General features: G+C 36.8%; 1 protein-coding gene across 2 annotated transcripts in view; it reads right to left on the minus strand.

Moving 5' to 3' along the window:
* Positions 1–20,492, minus strand: part of LOC134344447 (rho GTPase-activating protein 21-like) — a 231,253-nt gene that overhangs the window by 49,785 nt on the left and 160,976 nt on the right. For both annotated transcript variants that reach the window (XM_063044256.1, XM_063044257.1), the window contains exons 9-12: positions 6,632–6,790; positions 6,329–6,425; positions 6,186–6,228; positions 727–852 (exon numbers count right to left, since the gene is read on the minus strand). In XM_063044256.1, coding sequence (XP_062900326.1) covers positions 727–852; positions 6,186–6,228; positions 6,329–6,425; positions 6,632–6,790 — 425 coding nt within the window. The remainder of the gene's footprint in view (positions 1–726; positions 853–6,185; positions 6,229–6,328; positions 6,426–6,631; positions 6,791–20,492) is intronic.

A 20,492-nucleotide genomic window follows, 5' to 3' on the forward strand; every position in this document is an offset into this window, starting at 1 on the left:
GCTCCCTGGGCCTATATTCTATTACTAGCAACATCCTCTCCATATATACTCCATCCAGGCCTTTCAATATTCAGCAGATATCCCATCATCCTTCTAAATTCTGGTGAGCAGACACCCAGAGCCATCAAATGTTACTCATACATCATCAACCCTTTCATCCCTGGGATCATTCTAATAAACTTCCTCTGGACACTCTCCAGTGCCACCACACCCTTAATTAGGTGTAGGGCCTAAAACTGCTCACAATATTCCAAATGTGGTCAGAGCAATGCTTTACAAAGTCTCAGTATTACATACTTACTTTTATATTCCAGTCCATACTTACTTATATATTCCAGTCCTCTTGAAATGAATGTTAACATTGTATTTGCTTTCCTTACTAACTGAATCTGCAAGTCCACCTTTGGGAATCTTACACCTGGATCCCCAAGATCCTTTGCACCTTCAATTTCTGATTTTCTCCCCATTAAGAAAATAGTCTTTCCCTTTATTTGTTCTACCAATGTGCATGATCACACACTTCCCTATGCTGTATTCCACCTGCTCATTCTCCCAACCTGTCCAAGTCCTTCAGCAGACTCCCTGCTATAAATGTATCAATGTTCAGTTCTGTGGCATGAAAGGATTCCTCAGGTTATCCATAAACTGGACATTTTCTGTTTTTTATACCAAATTTTAAACACACTTTCATAAATTAAATTTGATACATCCATTAAAATACATTACCTTTCCTTTTTCTGTAAGAATCTGACGAAATTGCAGCCATCCTTCCTTTGAAGCGTCACTAAAGCTATCTGATGAGGAGTCTCTTCTTGGGCTCATATCATCTGAAAATTTCAGGCTGTCTGAAGTCTAAAGTAATGGGTAGAAATAGAGTGCAAATAACCCACAATATTAATAAACAGAAAGAGTTCAACTGACTTTTTACCATAATTATTACTCCAGTTATGCTGCAACTTTATGGAGCAACACAATAATGCTACATTATGATAACAAATTCATTTTTAAATTCAAATTAGACATGTTCTCAGAACATGAACCTTCAGGTTTAGAAAATCCACAATGAAGCACCACCCACTCGAAAATATGAAAGCAATATACAGAGACCAGTAATAATTTGACTAAATTAATATTGTGCAGACTGCTTAGGGTTGGCATTGTGTTACCTGCTTACAATGAGCCACTGTTTTCAGAGTGCATAAGCTCTAATGTGATACAGAACTTTGTTTTCACTTTCTGAGGGGCCTTTGTTCTGGCAAACACCAGAGATACCATGCTGATTTATTTACACACATGCTTATAAAAATTCTTTTCAGGGGACAAAACTGAAAGCCCAGCTTTCTTTACAACTGACTTTACATGACTAAAGTGGTTAAGCTGCTCTTCTAACGTAGATAATCCAGTCAGGGAAGTGGCCATACTGGATCTTATATTATGGAGTAAGCCTGGCCAAGTCATCAAAGTTGCAGCTGGAGAGCATTTTGGGAACAATGATTATGATTCTGTAAGTTTTAGGATGCTTATGGATAAGGAGAAAAGTGGACTTCGTGGAAAAATGCTAAACTGGACAAAGGCTAATTATGTCAGGATCTAAGGAGAATGTATTGACATAAGCTGGTACTGGCTAAGTCTGCATCTGACATGTGGGAGTCAGTTAAAGGCTAGCTGGTCAGAATTCAGGCCCAACATGTTCCTTTAAGAAAGACAGGATGGCAAAGTTCAGGAAACCTGGATGACAAGAGATGTTGCAAATTTAGTCAAAAAGGAATTAAATAAAAGCAGATGGGGTTTATAAGACACTTATGAGACATTTGAGTCACACACAAATTGTTTATAAGTAGAATGCTACACAGATTGGAAGGTTGGTTAAGAAAGTGTATGGTATGCTTGCTTTTATTAGTTGAAGTACTCAGTTCACAAGTCAGGAAGTTATGTTGCAGCTTTATAAAACTCTAGCTTGGCCACATCTGGAGTTTTGTATATAGTTCTGGTTGCCATATTATAGGAGGACGTAGAGGGCTTGGAGAAGGTGCAGACGAGGTATACCAGGACGTTACCTAGATCAGAGGGCATGCGCTATAACGAAAAGTTGGATAACCTTGGGTTGTTTTCTCTGGAGTGGCAGAGGCTGAGGGGAGAACTGATAGAGGTTTATAAGATTATGAGAGGTAAAGATAGAGTAGACAGACAATACAGCGGATTCCAGTTAATTGGGATACATCAGGAACAGTACATTTTGGACAAATTAAATGGCTGTATAAGTTAGCTGAAGTTTCATGGAAATAGATAACAATAAAGTATAAAAAAGCCAAATTACGATTTAACTGGTTAACAAACTATGCATTTAAATGAAATACAGAATAAATTAGAATACTTCAACAGTACTACAGTACTATAAAACTGCATTATAACCTAATAGTTATTGACGGAGGAATTCATTCAGTATACGCTGATATATTCTTTTGATTGATTGTAAATGGACAAAATCAGAGCAGACAGTGGACTGCTTTCCAAAAGAGGTTTTGAAAATTGCATCCTACAAATCTTCAATTTAATTATAACATTCAGGATGATTGTCGATACCTTAAAGTTCTTTGTAGTTGAAGTATTGAAATCTTTTCATTTTCACTCCTGGCCATTTCTGGCATCACTAAGCCTGAATGCTTTAAACCGCAATGAGCAAAACAGTTCTGAATTGTTTCACTGTTTATTACTCACCAACTATCAGTGACAAAAATCACTCAGTTTTGAACACAAACATGCAAGTGACACTATTTAAAAACTATTCACTCCAAACATGGTGTAGTATCTAATGTGCATGCGGCTGACGCTGGTTAGAAAATGTTTGGCAATAGCCTCCTGCCCCAGTTAAGACAATAAAATCTATGGGAGCAGAGTTAGGCCATTTGGACCATCAAGTCTGCTCTGCCATTTCATCATGGCTGATACAGTTTTCCTCTCAACCCCAATCTGCTGCCTTCTCCTCTTATCCCTTCATGTCCTGACCAATCCATAATTGATCAACTCTGCTTTAAATATACACAGCTGCCTATGGCAAAGAATTCCACAGATTCACCACTCTCTGGCTAAAGAAATTCCTTATCTCCATTCCAAAAGGACGCCCCTCTTTTCAGCAACAGTGTCCCCTGGTCTTAGACTCTGCCAACACAGGAAACATACACTCCACATCCATTGTATTCAGGCCTTATTCACCATTCAATAGGTTTCAATGAGGTCAACCCTCATTCTTCTGAATTCCAGCAAATACAGGCCCAGAGCCATCAGATCTTCAAATGACAAGCCATTCAATCCTGGAATCATTTTTGTGAACCTTCTTTGAACCTTCTCCAGTTTCAGCACATCCTTTCTAAGATAAGAGGCCCAAAACCGCTCACAATATTCCAAGTGATGGCTCATCAGTGTTTTATAAAGTCCTTGCTTTTATATTCTAGTCCTCTTGAAATGGACGCTAATATCACATTGGCTTTCCTCATCACAGACTCAATCTGCAAATTAACCCTTCAGGGAATCCTGCGCAAGGCCCAATTCCCTTTGCACCTCATTGTTTTGTATTTTCTCTCCATTTAGAAAACAGTCAACTCTTTCATTTCTTCTACCAAAGTGCATGACCATGTATTCCTCGACAAGTGTATATTCCATCTGCCCATTCTCCTAATTTGTCTAAGTCCTTCTGTAGCCTCTCTACTTCTCAAAACTACCTGCCCCTTCACTTATCTTCATATTGTCTGCAAACTTTGCAACAATGCCATCAATTCTATCAACCAAATCATTAACATATAACGTAAAAAGAATCAGTTTCAACACAGGCCCCTGTGGAACATCACTAGTCACTGGCAGTCAGCCAACCAGAAAAGGCTCCCTTTATTCCCATCCTTTACTTCCTGCCAATCAGCCACTACTTTATCCATGCTAGAATCTTTAAGCAGCATAGTGTACCAAATAAACAAAGGGAATCCTGACTATTATCTTGATTTGTTTTTGTTCTTTAAGAGTTGTTCCAAGTAAGCAACTGCCATAACTGATGGCCCAATTAACCAGAATCTTCTGTATCGTTTTTCCAAGGTTTAAAATATCTAATACCAGAGGGCATGCATTTAAGGTGGGGTGGGGGGGGGGGAATTTCAAAGGAGATGTGAGGGGTAAGTTTTTTTTTGCCCCCAGAGAGTGGCAAGTGCCTGGAATGTCTGTCTGGGGTGGTGATTGAGGCAGAATCATTAGACTTTAAAGAGACACTTAGACAGATACATGAACGTGAGGAAATGGAAGAATATTGGCATTGTGTAGGAAGAAGCAATTAGTGTAGCTAGCCATTTGATTACTAATTTAATTGGTTCGGTACAACATTGTGGACTGAAGGGCCCGTTGCTGTTCTGTACTATCCTATGTTCCATGTAAATATAAATGAAACAGGAGAGAACTTAAATAGGAAACAGGGTCATGAAATGCCCTCAGCAAGTAGCATTCAAAGAAAATCCCAAGACATTTTATACATAACTGAAAAACAAGAAGGTAACTACAGAGATAGTAGGATCACGGACCTATTAGAGCCTGAGGAAATAGGCAAGGTACTCAATAAGTACCATTGATGTTCACAAAGGAAAAGTATATGAAGGACTGTGAGATCAGGGAGGGTTATGCTGATGTTCTAGAGGTCCTGGGTCTCAAGAAGAGTGTTAAGATTATAATGGGATCTGTCCCAGATTACTCAGAGAAAAGAAAGAGGAGGTTGCTCAAGCCTTGAAAGCGATTTTTGTATCCTCTTTCCTGACAGATAAAGTCCCAAAAGTCATTATTGTTCCATTGTTTAAGAAGGGCAGCAGAGACAAATAAGCAAATATTTGTGGGCTGAAGGGCCTGTATTGTGCTGTAGGTTTTCTATAGGCCAACGGGCTTTACATCAGTGCTGGATAAATTACGAGAGAAGATTCTACTAGCTTAGATCTACTCTACTGGAAAAGCAGAGACTTATTAGGGATAGTCAGCATGGCTTTATGTAGTAAAGACATGTCTTACAAGATAGCAACACACACAAAATGCTGGTGGAATGCAGCAGGCCAGGCAGCATCTATAAGAAGAAGTACGTTTTGGGCCAAGACCCTTTGTCAGGACTAACTGAAAGAAGAGATAGTAAGAGATTTGAAAGTGGGAGGAGAAGAGGGAGATCCGAAATGATAGGAGATGACTTCCTCGTGTTTGCGTCTTAGAAGATAGATTTTTTTTTTTGAAAGGATGATGAAGATAACTGATGAGGCACGCAATGTACATTGTGTACATGGACACAGTAAAACTTCTGACAAAGTTTCTCATGACCGAGAACATTAAGATCAATAGGATCTATAGAGACTTGGTTTGCTGGATTCAAAATTGGCTTAGTCATAAAAAACCAGAGGATAGCTGTGGGGAGGGTTTAACTCTGACAGCAGGTCTGTGATAGGAATCAGTGTTGGAACCTCTTATTTATATATAAAATATATACATACACAAATGCAGATGAACCAATAAGCAAGTTTACAGACAACACAAAGGTGCTGGAGTTGTGAATAATGAGGGAAGTTATCAAAGGATACAGCAGAATATAGGCATTTGGAAATCTAGGCTGAGAAATGGCAGATGGAGTTTTATCCACATAGGTGTGAGGTGTTGCACTTTGGGAGGTCAAACGTTCAAAAAAAGCATACAATAAATGGCAGTACCCTTAGCAGCACAGATAGACAGAGGAACCTTGTGTGTCAGTCCCAAGAGATTTACCAGGCACTTTTTAAAAAAATAAATACAGAGAGTGGTAGGTGCCTGGAACTTGCTGCCAGGTGACGTGGTTGAAGAAGATATGACAGCAATGTTTAAGAGGCATTTAGAGAGCACATTAATAGGCAGAGAATGGTGGGAAACTGGCATCATTACAGGCACAACACAAACTGCGGGCTGAAGGGCATGTTCCTGTGTTATACCTTTCTGGTTATGCTAATTTTGAAAATTAAGTAAATCAGTGAAGTAAATTGTTTTTTTTTAAAGACCATAAAGAAAATCAGCCTAAACAGGAAAGTTCACATTTACATTCTCAACATTTGTGTAAAATATTATTTGTTACAAGTTTAACACCCTGGGAAAGTGAGAATGGCCAAATGGAGATAGAATGCAATTTGCATTTTTAAAAAATTACAAACCTTGTTTAGTCCTTTCAGGCTAGGCATTTGCTTCATTGATTTTCTGTAGAAAACAACAGTTTTTATTAAATAACAAATTAAGTGTACAATTAATTTTATAATTATAATGCAAAAAACATTGCCTCTATTAATCAGTGACTTACAACTTTTCTTCTCTATAGTTATCTAATCCTTCATCATATGACTTTGATCTTTCAGTTTTTCCACTGGGCTTTGAATCAGTAGATGTTCTAATGGCTTCTAAAAAAAATGTGGGAGAAAAAAATAATGCAAGTAAACACAAAGTATAATTTTTTTTCCCCAACTCACATCTCTTGATGCAACTGTGTTACTGAAAATCATGCTGTGGACCATTTTCTAGAAAGGCAACCCACCAGTAATGCTGTGCAGTACCTGTAAAAGCTGGAACTTTCCAGATCCAGAATACACTACACATAAACACCCACCTTGGTCATGTGATAACTGGCGACGAATAAAAGGGGCTGGTTTGGTAGGACTGGAGGGTATTGCTGTTGTTCTTAGAATTTCAGGGACTCCAGCTGAAATTACTGCTGATGCAGGAATGTGAGCAGATTCATGATCAACACTGGGACTTGTGGGTTCATCTAGGAGTAACATTAAGAATATCATAAATTATCAATGATTAAATATAGATTTGAAAATTTCAGAACGTTTCTAGATCCTTGTTCTGCTGAGACCCCAGTAAAAACAATTTATATGAATGAAATGAGCCAAAGGACTGAAACCTCATGACATGTTCCTGTTTGGTATTACATTATAGTTAACAGTCCAACTCCATTTGTAAATCATTGCTGTTCCGATTAATGGTATGCCATACATTGTGATTACAGGCAGTGGTAATCCATACAAAATGACTGGCCATGCTATTTTCTATATGGGACCATATGTGCAGCTTGTTCTTTCAATTAGAAATGCAGAACAAATTTTAAAGTTATTACTAGCAGAGTTAAAGCACCATGCACATAAATTTATAAAATGTGTCACCAATCTTGGCACTGAAGACAAATGCAAACCACTATACCACACACAATAATATATTATGGTAAAATTGTTCAGATTGCTTAAAGACTCAAATGGTTAAAACATTATATATTTTTACCCCCCTAAATCAAATCTTTTCCCTCCTACCACCTCTCATTTTGTATTCAATTTAACATTATTTCTCAATATCTAAAATATGAGATTTATTCCAATATCTTTGGATAAGAAATCAATACTTGAACTACTGAGTTTAATCAAATCTGAAAGCAGAGTTTATTATACATTAGAGAATGAGGCTACACATTGAATTCAACAAGCTGTAAACTAATGGTGAGTATTTTCTTTTCTACCTTATGCTCCTACAGCTACTTATGGTATGAAGCAATAATAACAGAATGGTAATGTAGAACATTGGCAGAAATGTTTTGTGACACAGAATGCAAAAATAAAAGTATCTATTAAATACTCCAAACAAAAAATAAAAATGTAGTTTCCCAGACTTGAAATAAATACACAATCTGTCTTCAATTAAATCATACTTTTGTCATGATTTGTCAAGAACGTAAAGAGTAAATGAAAAATATTTCATATGCCTGCACAACATGAAAAATGAAAGATAAATACAAAATTTTGTTGGGAAGTCATTCCCTGTGCTGGGATCTGATAATAGCAAAACATTCTAAACTGGTTACTCAAAACAACCAAGCAATTAATTACTCAAATCTGTATTACCCATATAAAATAAATCCCACTTGGAGATCAGTTTCAGTACCATAATTGACCTGAGCAATCACTGTGTTAAAAAAATTTAATTGCACCCTGTACCGTATAGCCCACATTATAATAAGGGACTACTTTATGTTTTAGTAACGTGTTGTTGCATGCACTATTAGGCGCGTATTGATCTGAACGTGTGTACCAAGTTCGGTTTCAGCGAGTATAGAACGTTGAACCTTAGCTCCTGTCTCCAACATTTTTATTAGTAGCATCATTGTATAACCAGGTCACATACACAACAAACTGGCGACGAGGTTAATGAAGCTATATCTTATCGGAACGCCGGGTTTTAGTTGATAATGACACTTGGAGGAAGAGCGCAAGGAAAGGAATAAGCCAAGGAGCGGGAGAAGGAGGCAGAGCAAGGCCGCGAATCTGAAAGGAAGCCGGAGCACAGCTGGGGTCGGGAACATTGGGAGACCAAGAGACACAGTCGGAGCTGCAGCACGTCTAGCCGAGACCACAGCCGGTGCTGACCCCCAGGGGCTGAAGGTCTGCCTGCCCCAGAAGGGAAATAAAAAGGAGCGACTCACACATCTAGACAGAGTGCGCTTGTGGCGCTAGCAAAAAGGACACGCGAGTCAAAAAGAAAACAAGGGGAAAACGGGGCTAAATTAACAAAACAAAGATGGCGATGATTGGAATCATTACAGCAAAATGGAGTTGGACACAGGCTCAGCTTTAACAGTGATCTCTGTACACGACTACAAATGACTGTTTTCTCACATACCTCTAAAACGAACAAATCTACTGCTAAAGACTTACACAGGACAGAAAATGCATCCCAAAGGTAAAATTAAAGTGACAGTGACCTATGGAGACAAAACACAGCAGCTGAACCTCTATGTACTGAATAATGGGAGGACCACCATTGCTGGGACGTGAATGGCTCAGGAATATCCAGTTGGATTAGCACACCATCAAGGCACTAGATGCGTCAACAAAGGAGGGCAGCTCGGCCAGGAAGATGTCCGCAGCTCTCCTCTCACCCATTGTTGCTAGACAGCATCAACAATGAGGACGAACGCAATATCCGTGGCTGGACTTGGATGAAGATACAGAGGATGCAACGGAGACAGGTATTGCCAATGAGCAGGATGATGAATACTACCTGGCAGTAAAAGAGCAGATGTACCAGGAGAAATCGACATCACTCAAAAGACAGCTACAGCAGTTACAGGAAGGTATTTTGCAGGAGTATCAGAAAAGGATGAAGAAACTAGATCAACAATACAAGGAAAGAATACAAAATGCAGAGCTTTTTCTGCAACTGGAGACAGAACAAACGGAAAGGAATTATATTAAAGAGAAAAAAGTAGCAGTGAAGGAATTTGAAGATAAAAAGATTTGAGTTAGAAGAAAAGAAAAAGATGATTGAGAATGAGAGGCTAACAATGGAACTCACAGGAGATCTATGGTGGTAAAGCCAATAATGACTAGGAAACCAAGGAGGAGACCTAATGACCCTGTTCCAATTACAGACAAAAGACAAAAACCTGCACCTGCGCAGTTGTTACTTGTTAACAGATGAACAGATAATGGAAGATCTGCAAGCTCTCAATAAGCTTAAATCTCTGAAAAGACCAGCATCTCCATCTTCTCTTGAGCATCTTCCCAGCACTCCTGAATCACCAGCACAAAGATATGAAGCATGAATAGAAGATGGAAAGTTATATTACGATAAGAGATGGTATCATAAAGGTCAGGCTATCTATTTGGAATCTCAGGAGAATAGAGATTGGCTGTGTAATTAACTCAGTTGGAACAAATGAGATATGGGTAAGGAAGACAAGTGATAGCACAAAGATGTGTATATCCAGGAAAGCTGCACAGAGGAATCTTCATTATACGAAGGCGATCTGCTGCCTAGAACTCTTAGCAAGTTGGAGGCGCACATCTTCTTAACTCCCTATGCTCAGAGGTCAACTGTTCATGACTTTTATATGGAAACCTGTATTAAAACAAACAAGTTTATTGACAGACTGAAGAACACACTAACTGAAGACACTTTCCAAAGCCATCTTAGATTTGATGATTGTACATATTTTTTAGGAATAACATTCACCTTTTCACGGATTTCATTTTGCTTTCATCATCTTTGCAAGATGGAGGTGACTACTCATTATGGCTGGAACATGCCAATTTGTGGATTGTTCAATTTATTCCAGACAATAGAGTGAAGACCTATTTGCCTCAGTGCCAAACAATGTAGAGAAGACCTCCCCCCTCACAGAGACTTGAGTTATAAATGGGTCTGAGACCAAAAGTAAAAAAAAGGCTTGTTATAATTTGATATTATTAAGTTGCTAAGTAAACAAACGGTAGGCGTTTGTATGTTAAGGGTGAACATACTTGTTTAGCATAATACCCCAGTTAAAAAAAAGTTGATACACTATTAAAATAAAAGGGGAGGAGTGTACCGTATAGCCTACATTATAATAAGGGACTACTTTATGTTTTAGTAACATGTCGTTGCATGCGCTATTAGGTGCGCATTGATCTGAACCTGTGTGCCGAGTTCGGTTTCTGCCAGTAAAGAACCATGAACCTTAGCTCCCGTCTCCAGCGTTTTTATTAATAGCACTGTTGTGTAACCAGGCCACAAACACAACATACCCCTACCATTCTCTTGCAACAATGAAATTGGTTAATATGTTCTCTAACTTAATAGTAAGTTTAAAGCAAACTATAAAATTCTACATTATTAATCAATGGAGCAAAGGTAACATGCATGCCCACCTGCACAGAAAAATGAATTATGAGACATTGTACTTTTTGAGACAATGAAAAGTACACCCAAAATCCCAAAGCAAAATATTACACGTCAAAAGTCTGAAATAACAAAAATGCTGGAAATACACTCATAGACCCCGCAAAATGCTACCCATTTTGCGGGGTCTATGAGTGTATTTCCAGCATTTTTGTTTTGATTTGTTACAATACGGTTATTCAATTCTTTATTGAAATCTTTTTTAATGACAAAAATTCATTCAAAACAACACTCAAGTCTGCTCAAGAGCAGCTTCCATTACAGTAAACATTTAATCAGCCAATGACAGCACTTTACATACGCTCTGAGCTACTCACAGCCAATCAACTATCAGTTCATGCTCTGCCTCCAACTGCATGTGTAAATGATCTTGCTCCCTCGCCAATTTATTCCATTTTATTCACCCATAATGTCTGGAAAACAACCTGCAACTTCCAGTGAGGGTAGCACATCTAATACGCCTAGGAAAAGCATTCGCATGGATGTGAAACTGCAAGCGATACAACATTTGGAAGCTAGTGAGCATCAAGTTGATGTTGGCACCTCATTGAAATTGGCTACATCAATGATCAGAACAATTATAAAAAAATGCAGACAAGATAAAAGCTCTGCAATGACAACCTCAAAGTATAATCAACTAAGGTAGCTTGGTCAAGAAGCTATTTGCTTGAAAAAATGGAAAATATAAATATATGGGTGGATGAAAACAACAAAACCTGCCCTTAAGCCAACTAATAACAACGGAAAAGGCAAGAAGCACCTTCAATCATATTCAAGAAGAAGATGTCAGTAACATTCACAGCCAGCAGAGGTTGGTCTGATAGACTTAAATAGTGCAGTAACCTCCATGGCATACATAGCTGGTGAAGTGGCTAGTGCAGACAGCAGGACAGCCCAGGAGCTTCAAGAACTGGCAGAGCAATGCATCCTGGGTGAATCTGAGGACACTGACTGAGAAGAGGAAACACCAGCAAGAAACCTCATCAGAAAATTCCTCAGCACTAGCATCACCACAATCACACAAATCATGGACCAGTTCATCGAGAATGACCCTGCCTGGGAGCAAAGCAATAAGGCAAAGAGAGGTGTTCTCAATATGATTTCCTGCTACTGAGAACTGTATCATGAAAGGAAACTTAAGAAAAGGCAGTGAAATCTCGCCGCCTACTTGAAGAATCCAAAGTTAAAGGAGGACCATAGTCTGACCCTCTAAGATGTAACCACCACCCGTTTCCCTTTGCTGCTACTGCGATGTGTTGCTGCTCCACTGATGTACAGGTTAGGCCTATTTATGTGTTTGTTACTCCACGAATTACTGTAGTCTATCATATAACAGGTTTGATTTCTTTTTATATAAATCAGGCACACATGTCTATTTATGTGAAGTTATAATGACCCTGCATAGTACTGATTTACAAAGTGCTCCACCTCCGAGGAACACATCCTCAGTATTAAGTGGGTCTAAGTGTACTCAACAGTTCACACAAAACCTTTAGACTATACCATATACTATCCAAATAGTTAACTCCTCAGATCACTTATATTTCATAGAAAATTACCCCAGGTAAGCTGCTTTCTTAACCACACTGGGCAACAACCCCATAAATTCATATTATGTACTCGCTTATGGTATCACATGCTTCTTTTTTAAAATCTGGTGACCAAAGCTTTACAGAGTAACTTAATTTCATCGTGACTTTACTGATTTTACACAATGTATGCAAGCTAATTATACATTTTTTCACTGGACAAGAAAAAGAATGAAAGTGACATGTGACATATGACATGCTTACTTTCATCAGATAGGGCTTTGAGTACAAGGGTTGAGATGTCATGTTACAGCTGTTAGGATGTTGCCGAGACTGCACCTGGGATAGGGTGTGTGGCGTTCAATACGTCAGACTATAAAGAGATAGTGATTAAACCTGTGAACGTGCAGAAAAGATTTCACAAGGATGTTGCCAGGGCTTGAGGGCTCAAGTTATAAGGAGACTGTATAGACTGGGAATGGTTTCCCGCGAGTAAAAGAAGACAAGGAGTGACCTAGTAGAAATTTATAAAATCGTGAGGTCAAAAAAAGACCTGTGGATCAAAGTGTGCTATACATATGGAATGAACTGCCAAATAAAGTGATAGAAGAGAGGAAATTTACAGCATTTAGAAAACAGCTGGACAGACATATGAAAAGGAAAGATTTACAGGGACATTGGTGCAATACAGGTAAGTGGAACTAGCTAGGGAAGGCATTGTGGTCATCACAGATGAATTGGGCTGAAGGGCCTGTTTCTGTGCTAGATAACTACTGGAAACCTTTTCCAACATGAGAGTAAACTGAGATGATGCATTCCACTTCGAAATAGATACCAAGACAATGGAAAACAGTTTGTATTAAAGAAATTCTAAACAAATTTTTTGTTAAGAACAAAGATATATTTAAGATAATAAATAGAAACTAATTTGATTCAGGATCATCTTATCAGTATTGTAGTATAAATAAGAGTGAAGACTGACTAATTATCATCAGCGTGTGGACTGTGCTCTCCAAATAAATAACTGAAACATTTCTTGGAAAGATGCCAAATAGCTGCTCTTGTGACAAACCTGCAATGCATACATACTCCATTTCTATTGTTTACTACTACTTGAATAAACTATTTTTCTTAGATTCTCTGAATATATTGCTACACCATTTAGGACTACACTACAGTGCACACATTCCTCAACCTCTCAGAACACTTTGGACAGCAAAGATGCATACATTAAGATGGTCTTTATTGACTACAGCTCAGCATTCAATACTATCAAGCCCTCAAAACTAATCAATAAGCTTCAACAGCTTGGCCTCAATACTTCCTTGTGCAATTGGATCCTTGATTTCCTCACTTAGTTCAGATTGGCAACATCTCCTCCGCAATCTTGATTGGCACAGGTTTACCATAAGACTGTGTGCTTAGCCCCCGTTCTCCTCGCTTTATACATATAATTATGAGGCTTAAAATTTCTTTATCCTGACATGTGTTTAACTGTTTTCTTTAGATATAAAGTTTCATATGTTAGTTAAACAGTTAAATGTTTTAAGTTGGATCCTATTAAGCGTAAGAAAACATTTAAAATTATTAATCGATTCCAACCCGATATAATTTTTGTACAAGAGACACATGTCACTTTATGTGATAACAATCGATTTTTTAAATTTTGGAAGGACCCTCAGATTCACACAAACTCTCAAAGTAAGATTAGGGGTGTTTCCATTTTTATTCATTCCAATATTTCCTTTAATCAGGAGGATATTATATCTTATATTTTTGATTGTTAAAGGTAGATTTTTGATTATATTTTTGATTGTTAAAGGTAGATTTTTGATTGTTAAAGGAACCATTTATAATAAGAAAGTGGTTTTGGTTAATATATATGGACCAAATACTGATGATCCTTCATTTTTTAAAGATATATTTGCTCTATAACCTGATTTAAATGAGTATATGTTATTAATGGGTGGAGATTTTAATATTTGCTGAAATCCCTTGTTAGATAAATCATCATCTAGACATCAACTTCTTACTCATTCTGCATCACTTATTAATTCCTTTTTAATTGATTATGGTTTAATTGAAGTCTGGAGACACATGCATCCTACTGATAGAGAATATTCCTTTTTTTCACATGTTCATAATAAATATTCGAGAATCGACTATTTTATAGCTGACCCTCGACTTTTACTTAATCTTCAGAAATGTGAATATGATGCAATTGTTATTTCTGATCATGCTCCTTTAAATTTAATATTTGATTTGAAAAATGTTGTTTCTACAAGACCACCCTGGCATTTTCCAGAACATTTGTTACAAAGTTCAGATTTTGTTGAGTTTATTGAAAAAATACAGGAAACGTTTCAAAGTTAGTAATTTGGGATACGTTAAAAGCTTATTTACATGGTCAGATTATTTCTTATTTAGCTATGTTGAAGAAACAGACAAAAATAGACTTAGATAAAATTGCGAAACAAATTAAAGAATTAGATAATTTCAACGCAATCTTTCCGAACATTGAATTGTTTAAGAGTGGAACTACAATCACAATATAATTTATTATTAACTTATCCTATTGAAGGATATTTGCTTAAATTAAAAAGTCAGTTTTATATTTTTGGGGATAAAAATAATAGGCTATTAGCTTCCCAAATAAGGGCTGCTAAAGTTAAAAGACAAATTTTAAAGATTCGTAAAGATAATGGAGATATAGTAAGTAATTATGATGATATTAATAATATCTTTCAGGATTTTTATTCTAATCTTTATAAATCTCAGTTTCCAGCAGATCCCTCTAAAATGAAAGCTTTTTCATATAAGATTAAATTTCCTCAAATTACTGCTGAAGATCAACAGACCCTTGACGCTCCAATTGTTGAGCATGAAATTCAGAAAGCTATATGGTCAGTGCAATCAGGTAAAGCTCCTGGACTCGATGGTTATTCCGTAGGATTTTACAAAAAATTTGGAAAATTATTTTCTCCATACCTTTTGGAAATATTTCATGAATCTTTTGAGAAAGGTAATTTACCTTCTTTTTATGAAGCTTCTGTTTCTTTAATCCTTAAGAAAGATAAATATCCTACTGAATGCTCATCTATAGACCTATATCACTATTAAATGTGGATGCTAAAATTCTTTCCAAGATAATCGCTAACCATTTGGAAAACATTTTATCTAAAATTATCTCTATGGATCAAACAGGCTTTACTAGAGGTTGTTGCTTTCTTTCTAATGTTCGGAGATTGATGAATATTATATTCACTATTATCCAAAACACCCCAATGTGTTATTTCTCTGGATGCAGAAAAGGCATTTGATAAGAGTTGAATGGACTTATTTGTTTAATGTATTAGAGAGACCTGGCTTTGTTAATAATTTTAATAAGTGGATTCAAATGATCTATAAGAACCCTATCGCTACCGTCATTACTAATAATCTTAGGTCTCCTTTTTTTTTTACTTCCACGAGGTACTCGACAAGGGTGTCCATTAAGTCCTTTATTATTTAATCTCGCATTGGAGCCTTTGGCTATAACAATTCGCGAAGCTAAAGATAGTCATGGTATTTCTATAAATGGGACCATACATAAGATTTTTCTTTATGCAGATGATCTTTTGGTTTATATATTGAATCCTGAAGAATCTATTCCTAAACTTTTGGAATTATTAAATGATTTTGGAAAATTTTTAGGATATAAACTTAATTTAAATAAAAGTGAATTGTTCCCTTTAAATGTTCCTGTTTTTATATATAAGGATATTCCATTTAGAATTGTGAATTCTTTTAAATATTTGGGTATTTACAAAAAAATATAAAGATCTTTATAAAGCTAATGTAGTTCCCTTATTAGACTCTATGAAACAATTATTTTCTAGATGGAATTCTCTTACACTTTCTTTAATAGGTCATATTCATGCCGTGAAAATGATGATTTTACCTAGATTTTTATATATTTTTCAAAATATACCTATCTTTCTAACCAAAAAAATTTTTTGATCAAATTGATTCTACTATTTAGTTCTTTATTTGAAATAATAAAAAAAACCAAGAGTTAATAAGTTTCATTTACAAAAATCTAAAAAAGGTGGACTCGCGCTACCTAATTTAAGTTTGTATTATTGGGCTGTTAATACTCGACAATTATGTTTTTGGTTATATTGGCTCGATAAGAACCAAAAACCAGCTTGGATTGATTTAGAATTTAAACTATTAATCAATTTTATTTAACTTCACTATTAAGGAGTTCCATTACCTATACAACTTGCTAAAATTTCTAATTTAAATTTCTACCCTGTTATTAAACAGTCCTTACGGATTTGGTTTCAGTTTCGCAACTCTTTTAATTTCAAACAATTTAAATTGTCTAGTCCTGTATTTCAAAATTTGCTATTTAAACCTTCAATTACTGATCCCATCTTTCTTTTATGGAGAAATAAGGGGATTTGTTCTTTTGCAGATTTATTTAGTGATGGTCGATTGATGTCTTTTGAAGAGTTAATTAGTAAATATTCTCTCTCTCACACACATTTCTTGCAATAGTTACAGGTTAGACATTCTTCACAAAAATATGTTTCTATGTTTCCATATATGCAAGAATCTGATTTGTTGGACACTATTTTGAATATGAATCCCTTAGTGAGAGGTTCCATTGGTAGAATTTATAATTTATTTTTACTACAAAAAGATAACCTCTCACTACAGATTAAACAAGATTGGGTGACAGAACTTAATAAGACTTTTGTTAATGAAGACTGGTCACAAGTTTTGAAAATGGTTAATTCTTCTTTGATATGTCCCAATCATTGTTTAATTCAGTTTAAAATTGTTCACTGCTATTATTTAACAAAGGAGACGCTATCCAAAATATTCCCTAATATAGATAATTACTGTGATAGGTATAAAAATGAAGTAGCTACTTTGTCACATATGTTCTGGTCATGTCCCTCGTTGAAATCTTTTTGGAAATCTTTATTTTCTACAATTTCTAAATAAGAAATTAATTTACAACCTAACACATTGACCGTCCTATTTGGATTAGTTCCGCATCATATTCAGGGTATTTCATTTTCAAACCAACATGTAATTGCATTTGTTACATTGTTGGCAAGAAGATTTTATTGAAGTGGAAAGATACCTCTGCTCCTACACTAACTCAATGGTTTTCCCAAGTAATGTTATGTCTTCATTTGGAAAAAATTAGAAATAGAACTTTGATCCCCGATTTGATTTTGAAAGAAGGTGGGGCTCTTTTGCTAAATATTATCATTTAATTTGAATCAATTTACATGGTTTCCTTCCAATTTTATGTTGTATAAATGTGATTTGGCAGTTGTTGTTTTCTTTTTTGTTGATTTACGATGTATTGCTCTAGGAGTTGGTTCCTAATGGGTTCCCCCCCCCTTTTTTTTTGTTTTATAGTTAGTGGGTTTTTTTTTTAGTTAGCTGGGGTTCTCTTTTCTCCTTCTTTTTCTAGTTAGCTGGGGTTCTCTTTTCTCCTTCTTTTTCTTTTATAAAAAATTTTTCATTAGCATATGTTTTTACCTTCAGTTTTATTAATTATATATATATATACTAATTTGTTGAATTTCTGTATTTTATAGCAGTAGAAGATTATATATTAATAAAAAGATTTGAAAATGGAAAGATAAAATTCTTCAGCCGGAGGGAAGTGAACCTGTGCAATTTACATCCACAGAATAGAGGCCAAGCTATTAAATATTTCCATGTCCGAAGTCATAGATATATTTCTTAAATGCTACACAGATCATGGGTGTGGTTTGGTGGGGGTTTAGGAAGGCAGAAACTAGGTATCAAAGTGGACAATCAGCCATGAATATGTTGAATGATGAACCAGGTGCAAAGAACTACACTTGTTCCTATTTTCTATGTTTCTATATTAATGTTTTTCTCTCTTTATATCCTACATAGCATATAAAGCTGTGACAGCTCCTTTTGAGGTTTATTCCATTAATGTCTCATTCCTGGGGATACACCCTGAATGCTAAACAACCTATTATTATTACTGAGTCATAGTAAAATTGATGAGCTGTATGTGCATGCGCTTACATTGAACAAACCTTCTGTGCCAATATCCAGGACCTATTCAAAGTAGGGAAGGACTGATAAACCTAGATACAAGGCATTTAGGAAAGATGGAGAAAAGTAGCGCAAATCAAAGTTTTTAACTGCATCAATGTATTCCAGTGTTGAGTGGTCTTAATTCTCCTTCCCTTGTTTTCACTGTTATTCTCAATAGTGAGTATCTGATGGACGGCTCATCAGAGAAATTAATATCAATGTTCAGCGGCCTCCATCACTTCCATTCCATTTGTCACCAGCTCCTAAGCCATCCCTAGTCCAGACTTATTTATCCAGTCAGACCAATTTCAAGCCCCATTCATGCTATTCCCCTCAAATCACTGATCAGTTAATATTCCCTGTGGCTGTTACTTTAGTTAGTGTTGCCGATGGATCTTTCAACTCAATTATTGTCCTTGCTTTTTAAAATGTGTCATCATCCCTCTCTCCATAAAGCTGTTTGATTTCTGAGGTCTTGAAAACTATGCCCATGGTTTACATTTCCAGAAAATGTTGCTGTCCCCCAATTCATTGTCCAAAATTCCTGAAATTCTCATTTATCTATTTAGAGGTACAGCACAGAAGAGGCCCCACCGGCCCACTGAGCCACGCCATCCAACAAACCACCAATTTAGCCTTAGCCTAATCACAGGACAATTTACAATGATAAATTAACCTGCTAAGCAGCACGCCTTCCAACAGTGTGAGGAAACCAAAACACCTGGAGGAGACACATGCACACACAGGGAAAACATACGAACTTTCTTAGAGGGCACCAGAATTGAACTCAGACCTCCAAGGCCTCGAGCTGTAACAGTGTCCCGCTAACCGCTTCGCTACCGTGGCACTCCAAATAGTTATGTAAAGCTTTTGTTTAAGCCATTCTGTTCCAACACATAGCAGACTAAGACTTCCCTTGTCTCATTTCAGCCATATCTATCCAGTTGCAAACAGGGGCCCAAAGCAACTCCCTCTTCCTAATCTGCTTTTTCACCTTTGGAGTCAAGGTTCCATTATTGAACTCTAGCATATATCACTCCTATTTGCACATGAAATGAGTAACTTCCTGTAGCAAGCTTATCTAGGAAATGCAATTATAGAAACTTTATCCCATGTCAATGGTGAGACTAACAGGAAGATGCCAATCTTTGGATAGACACATCTATCCTTAGACTGTTCCTTGTTTGAAGCTGGTGTTCTGTTACATGGAAATGTTAGTGAATACTGTGCACTTCAGTTATTTTACCAGCAATACCTGATCCTTTGGAGGCACGAGTGACTGCAAATGCAGTAATCTGAAGGAAAACTGAAAGAATTCAAAAGGTCAAGCTGCATCTCTTGCAGCAGCAAAAAGATGTTGACATTTTGGATGTAGGGTCTCGTCTCAAGATGCCAACTATCCCTCTGCCTCTGCAAATGCTGCCTGACATGCTGAGATCCTCCAGCAGTTTGTTTTTTTTTTAATTCCGATAGCCTTTGCTTGATTTCTCCTTTAAGCTAACATGTCCATGCTAGACCCCATCTCCCAGACCCTCATCTCTGGAACATCTGGTTAACAAAGGCACCTATATCAAACTTACTTATTGACTACAGTTCCAACTAGCATAATTCCGAACAAACTCATCTCCAAACTAGGACTCTGCTTGCACTTTTGCAAATAGATCTTTGTCTTCCAGACCAACACACTGCAATCAGTAAAGATGGCAACAACACCTCTGACAAGATTACCTTCAACATCAGTGCCCCACAAGGCTACATCCTTACTTTGAAACCTATAACACATGGCTCTGTAACCAAATACCACTCCTAACTCCATTTTTAAGTTTGTAAATGACAACAGTGTTGTAGGCCAGATCTCAAACAATGACGAGATGGAATGCAGGAAAGAGACAGTGAGTTCAGCATGGTGTCAAGGCAACAACCTTGCCCTCAGTATCAATACAATGAATTCAGAAAGTGGGGTGGAAAGTGGCCTTGTTTATATCAAGGGTGCTGGGGGGGGGGGAGGGGGGTGGTTGAAATATTTAAGTTCCTTGGGATAAATATCACCAACAATTTTTATGCTGGTCCAGTCATGGGGAAACCACAGTGAAGAAAGCACAATGCCTAAATCTCCTCACTTCCTCAAAATTCTCAGGAAACACATTA

Source organism: Mobula hypostoma, chromosome 3, assembly GCF_963921235.1.
Source record: "Mobula hypostoma chromosome 3, sMobHyp1.1, whole genome shotgun sequence".
In the NCBI taxonomy this organism is placed as follows: Eukaryota; Metazoa; Chordata; class Chondrichthyes; order Myliobatiformes; family Myliobatidae; genus Mobula; species Mobula hypostoma.